At 38.7% G+C, this 13,882-nt stretch overlaps 1 protein-coding gene across 1 annotated transcript in view; it reads right to left on the reverse strand.

Annotated features, from left to right (window-relative positions):
• Positions 1-13,882, reverse strand: part of pard3 (par-3 family cell polarity regulator) — a gene marked incomplete in the record, with an annotated part of 618,554 nt that overhangs the window by 14,233 nt on the left and 590,439 nt on the right. Inside the window, 1 exon segment of the mRNA XM_062984552.1 lies at positions 3,893-4,007. Coding sequence (XP_062840622.1) covers positions 3,893-4,007 — 115 coding nt within the window.

Below are 13,882 nucleotides of genomic sequence, written 5' to 3' on the forward strand. Positions count from 1 at the left end.
ATGGATGTAGTAAACTGCTTTTATGGGGCTTTTAAAAGAACACATAAGTTTGGTATTTGGTACATCTGGATGCATTTTGGGAACAGTACCTCTACAATTTTAGGCTAATACAATGAAGTCACATATTCTGCTTAAAGAGATGGACTTATTGTTCCTCAAAGTGGAGACTATATTTCTTGCTCTCAAAATGGATGAGATCATTGTTTTATCCTTTCCAAGAACAGTAATATTAGCCAGAATAGAATAGACAAGGCTCGGGGAGGGGAATAATTTCAAGGTACATTGGGCCTATTTCTCTAAATCAAAGGGTCTGTATGAAAAGATATATAGGACAGCATAGAGAAAATGGAAGAGTGAGTGAGTGAGTGAGTGAGACAGACAGAAAGTCACACACAAGGAAAGCATCTAAAGTAACAATAGAGAATTTGAATTAATAAACTGAGCATAAATATTGTCATTTTAAATGTATTTCTATGATTGGTCCAATGAGAAAGTGTCTGTATTCTTATAGGGTTGTAAGGGGAGAAGAACAAAGAAATAAAGGCAATGTTCCTGCAATTTAGGAAATTATTCCATCCTTGAGCTAATCAGCTTGTCATCTAAATAACCCCCAACTCATTCCTGGCTGGGAACTATAACGCACTGCTAAAGCAGTCTGTTTAAACTTGCTATGGCATCTGGACAGAGAACATTTGTCCCATAACCTTCAGCAGTTAGGTTCTTAAGACCTCCTGTGTTCAAATTATTCATGGACTTTTCCCACAAAATTCTAACCCATTGTATTTCCGAATTTAAGTAAAAGATTCCCATCTATACCTGAAGAGTCATGCTCATTCATTTCCAGGGACCTTCCTTAAAGAATGGGGATGTGAAGTTGTCTTTATAGCATTGATTAAAATAACGGACTGGCCATTAAAGCTAAACCTAAAATAAAGAAAACTAACTTTTTTCTTAAATCAGCTCAAAGAGCAACCAAACATGTGTCATAAAAAAGCTTTAAAAGGCAGCCTACATATATTTCACAGTCCTCCATAAAGTACTCCACGAAGAGTAAAAAAAAACACAGAGGATTTTATGGAGGACTGTGAAAGTGGCTGATTTAAGGGCATGTTTGTTATCCCGAGTTCCTTTCTTCTTGCTAAGATTTAAAAACAACAGTCAGCTCTCTAAATTTGCCGGTTTGACTTTTGTGGATTTGATTATTCATGGATTAAATTAATATGTTCTCTCTAGGAATCTCGAGGTCCTACGGGTTAACCGCATTTATAAAATAGATTTTGTACATTAAAGACACAGCTCTCCCCTTTAAAGTTGGACATGGTGCAATCCATCTGTATTTGACTATAATCCCAATAATCACTAGTCAGTATGGCCAAGTATCATGTTGGCAAGATGTTACAGGAGTTGTAATATAAAACAGTCATAGGACACAATGTTTTGAAAAGTTGTTCTCTGTGGTCCTATGTCAACATGATGACCCCTAATGTAAAAACCAGTAGACAGTTACATGCCAGCATGCCATGGCACACATCAGATGTTTTAATCACCTGTTTGCTGGTGGGACAATTTGGATATTTTAATTTATACTATCATGACTGGTGTGGTGAAGCTTACTTTAATCTATGTTTGTGTATATAACCTGATGAAGTTATTCTGTTGGACTACCCTGGCAAGTATGCAGCAACCTTTCCACAGGGTAATTCAGCTTGTGAAATATCTCCCATAAAAATTCCTCCATAGCCTTAGGACATCAAATAGACATATATCATTTTCTTTAAATGATTATGGATGATTATTGGTATATTTAATGGTAGTGGTTTTATCTGGACTTCTTTCATTACGCAAATTAGTTTAAACCCCCCCCCCCCAAAAAAACCCCAAAAATATTTTTGTTATAAAATGCAGGGGGTTGAACTGGATGGCCCTTGTGATCTCTTTCCATTCTGATTCTGTGACAACAATGGTAGAAACTGATTTACACACCATCTCTTTAACCATACATCCAACCAACAAACCAACCAACTCCATGTTTTATCTTTGTGTTAGGAGGGATTCGAAGAACAATATTTCCTTGGCACCCTTCGTGTTTTGGCAGTATTTTCTTGCTAACTCCTGATATAGACCTTGTTTTGTAAGGTTATACTTTTATTTGTTTTTAATGCATTTTAAAAGAAATTCGTATTTCAGGAAAGCTGTTTGGTGTAAATAACTTACATGCTTTCAAATGTATTTGAAATTCTGCAGCTTAAACAAACAAAGCATTGTGTTCTTGTAAATAATGCCTACACAATTCCCCAACAGACATAAACTTAATGACAGACATGTTAGTCTGCATCAGTTTGACCCAGCTTGTAACAGAGCAGACAATACTTTTTACAGGATGGGCAGATGGCAGAACACAATACAAAATGGAATTAGGAACCTTGGGTTGCAGATGGGGAAGGGAAGAGTTAGCAGTTTAAAGGTCACATGGCTTTACATATGTTAAATTGGTATGCCTGTATTTTTAACTGTATTGTGTGCCTATTCATTGCAGTATTTTAATTTGTTGTTCTCAACTCCACTCAATGGAAAATATGAGTAAGAGATACATTTTATTATTAATATTATTATGACATTGCCTTGGTTTTACAACAAGGGATAACAGCTGAAATGAGACAAGAAAATAGCAACAACTCAATGGCAGAACATAGGCTTTCAGAAGCTTTCCTCCTCAATGGTCCCAGAAAGAGCTTGTAAATATGCCTTGGACAGTTGTAGCCAGCAGACTAGAGCTGACATCCTGTGGCCAGTGGTAAAGCACCCTCACTTGCTGTCTGAGATGAGTAGCCACATCTTTGCTGGCTCCCAACACTGCCAACACTGCTGCCTGACCTCTCTTACCCTGGGAAAGAAAGGATGGGTAGACTCCACGAAGAGGGCTGTGGCATTCTCCCAGATAGTCTGTCAGCCTGAAACAAGGGATCTTCCTTGTATTCAGGCATTTTGGGTGGGATAGCCTAGAAGATTGTGCTTGTGCGTGGCTCTGTAAGTATCTACCAAAGCTAGGCATTGGAGATGTGCTCAACCTTGCTTTTTGGAATGACAACAGCAGTGACAGCTGCCCAGAAAGGGGAAGAAGTGTGATTTGCAATGTCTAGCTTTCTGTTGTTTGTGGGAGATACTTTACCACATCTAATGGTGAAGTGTCCTGCCTGTGGCCCTCAAGGAGTTGAGAAATCACTACTCTCATGAGCTCAGAGCACTTCACAGGTTGTCTAGGGCTAGTAGGAACCAGAGTCTAGCTACAAATGGAGGATCACTGGTTTTCTAGAAGTGCTTCAAAGCCTTGAGCTGTGTCCGGGAATAACCTGGGTGGCTAGTATAGATCCAACTTTTTTTTTTACATTTTGATTTTCTTATTCCATGAATAACATGGCAGCAACAGTTTTTGCAGCTGCAATTTTAGAACCATATAATTCGTGCTGCACGTGCAGTTACTATAAGTAACAAGTTTTTTGTTTTTGTTTTTTTCATGTCAGGAGCAACCGGAGTTGCTTCTGGAGTGAGAGAATTGGCCGTCTGCAAGGACGTTGCCCAGGGGACGCCCGGATGTTTTGATGTTTTTACCAGCCTTGTGGGAGGCTTCTCTCATGTCCCCGCATGGAGCTGGAGCTGATAGAGGGAGCTCATCCACACTCTCCCCAGGTGGGATTCGAACCTGGCAGCCTTCAGGTCAGCAACCCAACCTTCAAGTCACTTAGTCCACTACGCCATCTGGGGGCTCATGCATGACTCATGCATGACTGTGTCAAAGTCTTCTTTCAGCAGGTATGGAGACTATGGAAAGAGACAGACCAATTGACGTTTGCCCTGTGGTATATGCAGAGAGACGAATACATTGGACAGTTACCCATGGCTGTTCAAAACTGTATGTCCGCCTCCTGTCCTCCACATCTTCATCTTGCTTTGCTTGCTGAAATTCTTGCCTTAGACGTTGTATCCGGTCATGATTGCTGGGAGCTGATCTGTGGCAAAGAGTGACACAGGGAGAAGGAAGATTAATGCTTCATACAGAAACAACAACAGTATTTTTCTTCACGCAGCAAGTACCTAGGCAATAAGCATGATCTGCCAAAGTGCTCACAGTCAACATTTTAGAGCAAAGCCCATAAAGCCCATTTGCTCCCTGTAAAAAATATATGTTAAAAATATTCCGGCAGGTGCCCACCAAAACCTTAGCAAAAGTTTGGGAAGAAGTTATGCATCTTATTAGGTTGATGACATGAAATAAGTTAAGGAAGGAGCCTTGGTGAAATTGTTTGAAGAATTGTGAACTGCCTAGCTGTACAGCTCATCCAGAAACCTCTCAGTGGGTTTGAAGATAATCATTGCAAAGCACTGCAAGTATTTGGCCCATGGCAAATCTCAGCATGTTAAAGAAAATACTTTCAACTGCAAAAGCAAGTGAGCTGAAGGGTCCAAGTAAACCTGAGGTTGGAATTAAAGGAAATGAAGAACTGTGCTAAAGAAGGTCTCTTTGAGGCTTACTTGAAGGAATTATTATAAGTATCATCAATTTGTTTGATGGTTTCAGGACAGTTTGCTTACCCACCTGTCTGCCCATCCATCCAACTATCCATCCATCAACCCCTTTCTGTAACTAATATCAAGCATTCCCAGTCAAAAATGTCCATTTTCTGAAATGTTTAAACTCACCCTTCAATATAATTGCATTAAGATGCTATATCAGAGTACTATGTGTGTGTAAATGTTATACGGGGTATATGATGTACACAAAATTAGTTAAGAGCTATTAATACCAATGGTAGGCATGGTAAGAAGGCTGGATACCAGTAAAGCATCCTGCATGGGATTCCCTCAGAGATGGTGCAGAAGCTTCATTTCCACTGAGCAATGAAACAGGACAGTATACAAACTGACATAAACCACAAAAATCTACCTTATTTTTGTGTTGACATATTACCACTGAATGTATCAAATTCTCACAATCAACAACTGCAGCAATCTAAAATCTAATGAATGCTGTAATCTGGCCCACATCCAAAGCAAATTTGAAAAGGACTACTATGATTTTAAAAGGTATTTAAAAAATACCAAAGATTTTGTGCTATTCTTTTAAAATTTAAAATGCAGAGAAATCTTTTTATGAGGTCTTCTAATATTGAATCAACATGGTAGATAATTGTTTACTTACTTCAGCTACCCCACTGCTGTCAGACCTTCCATCTCTGTGGGCTCCTCACTATAATTTGGAGACGGCAATATTGGATTATTTCTCTCAGTCAATAGGATCCTGTCACCTTTCAGGCCTGTTTCTGACAAGTCCTTTGAACTGATCAGCTTGATAGCATTAAAAGGTTAATGGGCATATGGTAGATTTCACCAAGTGGAAACTACTCCAGCATTCATCAGGGATACGCGCTCTCAGGAACAGAGAAGAAGGCTGCAGTCTCATGAACACTGTCTTCTGGAGCAAAACCCTTTGAACTCAGTGGAATTACCTTTGAGCTATGCTATAGATATTTGCAATGCAGTATTTTGTTTTATTTTTTGTGGGTCAAGTAAAAATTACTGGACAAATCCTAATATTGGGGCAAAGGTTCCATGGCTGTCATGGGCATGCCACAGCCCAGCAGGTTTGACATTAGTTCTTTCTTTTTGCCATACAATGAGTAGAAGGAAAGCACCAGTATTAGATCTGTTTGGCCATGGCATGGCAATGGCAACTGGGATGCTGGAATGTATTTATCTAAAAGGAAAAGGAAGTGTGTGCATAAAACTAGTTACAGATAATTCGATTACTGTTGCATTGAAAATTATGCCTATTTCCAAATAAACATGTTTAGCATTGAACAACAAAAAGACAATACACTGCAGCCATAAACTCTATTTCACTTCTTAAGGCACCCTAGTGATTTTATGTGAGTTTGAAATGAAACACAAGCTTGTAACATCTCTCCCCTACCTCCTTTAAGACCAGGCTACACAAATTGCTTCATTGCTTTGACATGTCAGGTATGTGGAAGGTGTTAGAAAAGATGCAATTGTTTGGAAGCATGCAGCGAGAAGGGAAATGTCTCATCAGTCTGTTTGTCTAAAAGGATTCTCCTATTAACTACAAGGTCAAGAATGACCTAGATAGACCACTGTGCAAAATGTGAATACCAGCTGAGAAGAAATCTCAAGACTGACTCTAGGGTTTCGAGGGTCTCCAGGCAGAAAACCATCAGAACAGAACCCCAACTCTATTAACTTCTAGTCACCTTTTCTCTTGGTGTTTCATGTCAAAAGGCTTTTCTGAATGGCATTATTTAATTTGAAAACAACCATCTTAGCCAAGTCAAATAGATTTTTCATCAGAGCTGGCATTAGAGGTTGGGATTACTATGGCTTATACTCTCGCAGGAGGACCAGGACCTTCTGCCCCTATTGTTTTCCTCCTATTCTGTTGTTGCTTATTCACTTACTATCTCCTAGCAAGCAAGTGACAAGAATAAAGAGACAGAAGTATGTCCTCTACTTGTTTGCCTTCTCCTTCTGCAATTGTGCTGACTGGTCCCAGGCAAAGAAAGAGAGAGAGAATGGACAAACAAGCAACAATGGCATTGATGAGGAAAAGGTGAACCAGGAGGATAACTGTCATAAGTGCAAAAATGAAACTGTTGCTCTCCAAATTCTGTCTCTCCCAGAATTATTTTCCTTCAGCCACCCTATTTCTAGCATTACAGGGAGGTAGACACCAAAAGTTATTCACATCTGGAATTGTTATATTTGTTCTGTTAGCCCATTTCTGCTTTTTTCCCTTTGAATTCCTAGATTGTATATCAAAAATTTCAGATGAATCCAATGCTAGAAATTTAAGGAAGCAGAATTCTTATTTTCAGGGGAAGGGGGGCACAATGCTTCTCCATATTAACATCACTGAAGTGAACCCTTTCAGAAAACTTATCTTAACTAAAACTCTGAAGTTAAATTGATTTTAATGCATTCTTCATTTGAATAACAAACATCCACAATGAGGCCCATAGGCATAACTAATTTTATATTGCTGAGGTGGGTAGTTGAGTGTTTGTTGATACCACTGTTGCACACAACATTTCCCCACATTCTATATGCTACATTACACCATTGATCAGTACTTCCCAGATATATCAATGGATGCATCCATGTGTTGACACATCATTTAACTGCTGATTTAGTCAGTCTAATCTAAAGGGGGCTATGCATTAAGATTCAAATCCTTTTATTAAGAAGGGGGATCTCAATAAGCAAATGCTTCCCATTCACTTAATTTTTCTTAATTCTAACCAAGAGACAATTGCTGGTATCTGCCTGTGGCAGTTTCTAGATGCATGCCAAGATCTCAAGAGAAGGAAGTTGAATATGTGAATATGTAGCAGAGGAATTCATAACAAATTACAATTGCTGAGGGGGTGAGTTTGCCCCAACCCTAGTCCTTGACGCCCGCCAACTACACATTGTTAAATGCACCCTCAGCAGTTTAATGAATGCTACTTACAAGACATGAAATCGCCTGCAAGGGCCCAAAAAGAGCAGCGTAAGCAAAGCTCATATAGGCCAGAGCTGTCACATATTTTCAGTAACAAGAAGCCACCGCAATGGCCGTTAAGAGTCTCAGATCGTTAAGCAATATCTCACTATGATGTCATGCGCTGAAGTACGGAGTTGTAATCCTTTCAGAAGGGACAGATTGTCAGTGTGATAAAGTGGATACAAGCAAACTACTGAAAAGGAATGACTAAAGCTTTGATGGAAAAAATATCTGAGAAAGGAAAGGAAAGAAAATCTACTCCCAGCCATAGTTACAATAACAGAAAGATTAGCAAACTAACCATTTTGTTACAGGGCAATTGGGAATTCCAAAATCTTAAACACTACAAAATATAAAATTGTTCACATGGGTGGCTGAGATAGTGACACCTCTGCTTTCTGACAATTCAGTGTACACAAATTTTGTTTCATGCTTAAAATTACGAAAATATTGTATGAGATTACCTTTAGGCTATGTGTATAAGGTATATATGAAAGATACATTAATTTTGTTTTCAGAATTGGGTCCCATCTCCAAAATATCTCATTATGTATATCTATGCAATTGCAGCTATTCTAAAATCTGAAATCCAAAAAAAATGTGATTCCAAACATTTCAAATCAAGGCTAGTCAACCTGTACCTGGAATTTGTCTGTGCTAAAATCAGTGTGTTTCTATGTGTTTGAGGGTAACAGGATAGACATTTCACACATTTTTCTACTTATATAGGTCTATAGATAATAGCTGTAATATGTGAATGAAACTTGATAATTGGGTTATAAATACTAGTAATGTAGTCAGCAAATATTACCAACTTGTTGTGTTAATTAGATCTTCTCACGGTCAGATAGCACATTAGAAATGTACAATGTATGTTCCTTTTTTAAAAAAAGCCATGACATACCGTATCTTGCATCCACAGGTAGAAAGGGGGGAAAAGGAAAGACTGTGCCAGAGAATTTTAAAAAGACTGCCTTATTGACTATTAATGGCATCTGCACTCTTCTGGCAATGTGTTAAGCCTGGAGAATGAATGCTTGCCAAAGTTCAAAGCAAGCTGTGTATATATTAAATTGGAACTCAGTCATCATTGCTTGAGCTGGATAACGTATGTAAAGAAGAGAATGCAGAGCAATGTTAATCCACTGTAAAAGCTTTTGTTACATTCAATGGACCAGTTTCCTCTCTGTCCAAACAGTGTTTACTCATAGCAGCTATGGGTCTGTCAGGAATACACACACATATCAATTGATACTGTTGAGGTCTCATTGTATAAAAGGTGTAGACATTATAAGATGCTGCAGAAAACTAGTGTTCATGTTAAACTGTGGAGTTTGTTTCCAAGAGGTACCGAAACCAAAAATAAACATAAAAAATGAGTTATAGGTGGATGCACATTGTTGGCTAGGAGTAGCATATTACATAGAGATCAAAACTATTAAAATGTATCAAACCAGAGCCTGGAAAATTGCATTGTATAGCAAAAGAATGCATATCCTTGATATTTTTTTTTCAATTCATGCAAAATATGTTCAGATGGATTTGGTATCTTTTGGAAACAACTGTTGCATACAGAGGTCAAGCATTTCCCAGAATTTGGAAAAGGAAATGTTTTACTGCAACTTCCAGACTCTCCTAGCAAACCTGGGGGACTCTGAATGCTGGCTTGTGGTTTCTGAGAGTAATAGTCCATCACAGTTCTACGGTTGGAAGGTGAGGACAGGAAACTTAGCCCCTCTTGATGGAAGTATATGGTGCCTCATCCTTCCTGAAGATGGGCGAAATAGCCCTATGCCAAACTGGCAGCCCAATGAGAAATCTATTCCTGGCTATATGTAGCTCCTGATCCACATTTAGCCCACCCCTCCATATAAAGGTGTTACAATTGGTGAATTTTAGGAAATAACTATAGTGGTCCTACTGTTGGTAGCCAGCCATTTCCTATCCATATTAACTACTTTAATCAAAGATGATAAATGATGACCGTGAAATTACATAATCTATATTAGTTTTGTAATATATGAATCTAGATTACACTGAAAAGCTTTATTTCATTTTAATGGTTCCACCCTGTTGGGATTAATGTCCTTCAAACATATGGTTTTTTTTAATAACCTCTTATCAAATACTTGGAACATAGAGTTTGCCTGAGTTGGGCACAGAAAAGTACATAAATTGATAAATAAAATCCAAAGTGAAACAGAACTTTTTTTCTTGCATTCTGTTGAGTCAATCCAGATTAAGCTATTTACTTTCAAGAGGATATATTTTGTTTAGAATCAAGGTGTGCAGAATACGCTAGAATTTCCTTATTTCTGTTTTGCTCAGAAACAAACAACAAGCTATATATGTATATAATCATAGAATTATTGAGCTGGAAGAGACCATGCAGGAAAAGCCAAATAAAAGCATCCCTGACAGATGGTCATCCAGCCTCTGTCGAAAAGCCTCCAAAGAAGGAGCCTTCATCACATTCCAAGACAGTGAATTCCACTGCTGAACAGCTTTTATAGTCAGGACGCTCTTCCTAATGTTCAGGTGGAATCTCCTTTCCTGTAATTTGAACCCATTGCCCCGAATCCAATCCTCCAGGGCAGCAGAAAACAACCCTGCTCTCTCTTCCTTATAGCATCCTTTCACATATTAAAACATGGCTATCATGTCTCCTCTCAACCTTTTCTTCTGCAGTCTAAATATACCCAATTCTTTAAGTTGCTTCTCATAGGGATTCATGGTCTCCAGACCATTTTAGTTGCCCTCTTCTGGACACCTTCCAGCTCATCAATATCTCTTTTAAACTGTGGTGTCCAGAGTTGGACACAGTATTCCAGGTGATGTCTGACCAAAGCAGAATAGAGACGCACCATGACTTCCCTTGACATAGACACTATACTACTTTTGATGCAGCCCAAAAGATGTATAGTGTCTAGATCAATGAAATAATATAAAATATAAATGACTCTTTTTCAATTACTAGTGTATAGATAAGAACAATTTTAACACTGCCTTCATTTAATTTCATCAGATGGCTTCTCAGTCTTACATTCAACAGAGAAGCCACAAATCCACAGTAACCTGCCAAAACTCACTATGCTCGGAAAGCACCTCAATTCAGTTTTTCAGAGGCTGAACCCATTGCCTCAAATTGATTATGCATGCCAAGTTACTCCCTCTAACAAGCAGAGCTTCTCGACTGTTGAAGTATCAAAAAGTTCATTTCACAAATACCTCCGAATATGCTATGTCTTTTTGCTATATGTAGAAATGTTTTTTCAAATCCCCTGTTTATTCGTTCACATTTTCAAGATGAATACATAAATATATGTATATATCCTTTAAAACCTTCACTTTCTTCCCATAAGCTAAGCCCACGGATCAACTTAATATGACAAAGCAGATCCATTCACATTCTGCCTAGGTCATAGATATGCACACAATGGCTAAATTTCCATGCAAAGGTGGCTTTAAAGCCCAGAAAACATGTCAGTTTGTGTGAGCATGCATAAAATTAGCTGCTTAGGAAGTTTTCTGTCACTTTGATTTTACTTTTCAGAACAGATTTGCCCATCCTCTGAATGTGAACAAAATTACGAGAAAGTTATGCTAATTCCCCCAGAGCCTGCACTTCCTCCAGCTGATAAAATTCACTTCCCACTTTTGACACTCTGATTTGTTGTGCATTTCACACCCATTTCAATGCAGTAAATCATTGCAAATTAAAAACACACAGCTCTATTCTCTGGGTTAAAAGGGGGCTCTCCAAAGCTGTTAATGCGACACTAGGGTTTTGATGTGATCAGCTCAGAATCCTGTACATGTTTTATGGCCAGGAGGGAGGTCACCATTACACACCCTCCCAATGTGCAGGACGAGGCTTTCACTTTGAGTTCCTATGTGGTCATTTTGTAACAGGGCCATCATTTTACAACAGTGAAATCTGAGGAATGCACCCAAGACCCCCTTTTATTGCTACCATCATTCTTCCTTATTAGCCTGTCACAGCTCACAAGAGAGAGAAAGAGAGAGGGAAAATGTCCCACTCTTTTCACTGTGCTAAAGAGGGAAATGAAAAAGAAGAAGCAAAGAGTTTGGGCCCCACAGTAAACATGAGATAATCAAAATATTCAACAAGGGACTTTCTCCCCTAAAAACAACCCACTCTCTGCAACAATAAAACCTTTGACACAGTTACAAGATGGATGGTTTCTGAAGCCTGTTAACAGTGTAAATAATGTCTGATGACTGAAAATATTTCATGGAACAGTTCTCAATCAAAGTACAGAGAAGGCCACCAAGATTAATAAAAAAGCAGAGAGATGGAGCAATGCGCAGCTTAGTTTTTAGACAAGGACTCAAAAATGCATACTTAAGCTTCACTTCCTAGTACCTCCAGGGAGTTGACAAAGATTTTTTTCTCCCTGAAAACTTGGAACTCTACCACTAACAAAACTGAACTAAATGGATCAATATTCTGAGAGGCAATTTTTGACTTGAGCTATTTACCCTTTTTGTCAACCTTTCAAACTATTCTCATGAACAAAAGTTTGTAAACTGCCCTGGATCCTATTTTGGGAGAAATAGGGTTACTGTATGTAGTATGCTCATGTATAAGTCTAGAAATTTTAATCAGAAAAAGTCAACTCCCAAAACTGGGACTACTCAACCATGGGTCAATGTACTTACTGTATCTTAACTTTCTCTTAGTAAAGTGGTGAAAGGCATGGCCTTTGTCTGTCCCAGGAGAACCCAGATGAAGCACTTTTATTTCATGTCGGAGCCTCCGGTGGCCTAGGGGATAAAAGCCTTGTGACTTGAAGGTTGGGTTGCTGACCTGAAGGCTACCAGGTTCGAATCCCACCCGGGGAGAGCGCAGATGAGCTCCCTCTATCAGCTCCAGCTCCATGCTACATGTTTCGTTCAGTTCTATGTTCCCCTGCTTCGCATGGACAGATGAAGCACTGACCCCTTTACTCTCTCCACTGTAGTGCAAGTTCTGACCTTTTTGAATGAACAGGTGGAAAATAGTACTTGTGACAGCCATGGGTGACCAACCATCTGAGATGGCCCTGGCACTTTCCCCTCTCTACAGAAGTAGCCTCGAAAAACCCATAGGTTGTACCAAAATCCATATTTTTGACCTCAAAATCTGCCCTTGACATATACATGAAGTCAACCTATACATTACTATAAATATTAGTTAAATAACATGCATTATATGTTACATTAATTGCCTTGAAAAGAAGAACAGAGCACATTGTTAGATACTATAACTGAAATGAAAGCCAAAGTAGAATGTTACGTTAGAGCAGCAAGAAATAAAAGAGGGAAACACTTGTGTATAATAATTATCTTTATAAATAAAATCTTCCAAATAAAGAATGTGCAAATTGTATAATTCCAGTTCCAGTCTCCTAAAATGCATTTGTGACCAGGTGTTTGATATTTTGACATGTCAAAATTCATAAAACTTTGTGACACCTGACTAAAAACTGGATTGGTGCCCAAAGAGATATAAGTCTATCACAAGAAATCTGCTCCAGAGGCTTTTCATAACATTACAGATCAGGCTATGGCTGTCCATTTTTGCTTTGCTTCCCCCCCCCCCCCCCCCAGTCTCCATTTTGTAGCAGAATAGATCCAGCTGGGAAAGTTTAAGCTAGGGCCACCAATGCTTTTTCCAGCTGTGTGAAACAATGACAGTGAAGAAAGACTATTTTGCTTTTTCCCAGGTTTCACTAGATAAAATAATTTGAAATAATCTGGAAATCTGTGAATGAATACAGGGAGAAACACATCAAGGTTCATTCATATAAATATTTTTCCCATGTTAGGACACTTTCAAAACAGTTCCCCCAGTTGAGATTCTTGCCCAAATTTGTCATGGGAACATACAAATGAAGAAACCGAATGCCAGAGACCTCAGGAATGGAAACTGGGGGCTGACTTTCCCATACCCAGAACAATTCCCTTGCCTGTAATCTGTTACATAATCTATTTTTAGGAGATGGTGAGGAATCCAATATGTCCTACAAATTATCTCTTATTTAGCTGGGGAAAGCATGTTTTAATACAATGGAGCACTCTGACATGCATTTGTAATCCACTGTCCCTTTGCCAGAAGTCCAATCAGATTGTAGATCACATCTGGTCCCTTGAAAAGGGCAAATGAGGACTGAATACAGCTTTGCAATGCTCCAAGATTAACCCTCTTGTCAATACTGGATAAAATTGGGGCATGTGAACTTTTTGGCTATTTAAGATTCTCAGTCTTAGTTTTTGGATTTTAGTTAATTTTACACACATTTCCATCTTATCCTTTGCTTATAT

This window comes from Anolis carolinensis, chromosome 6 (genome assembly GCF_035594765.1).
Source record: "Anolis carolinensis isolate JA03-04 chromosome 6, rAnoCar3.1.pri, whole genome shotgun sequence".
NCBI classification, from domain to species: Eukaryota; Metazoa; Chordata; class Lepidosauria; order Squamata; family Dactyloidae; genus Anolis; species Anolis carolinensis.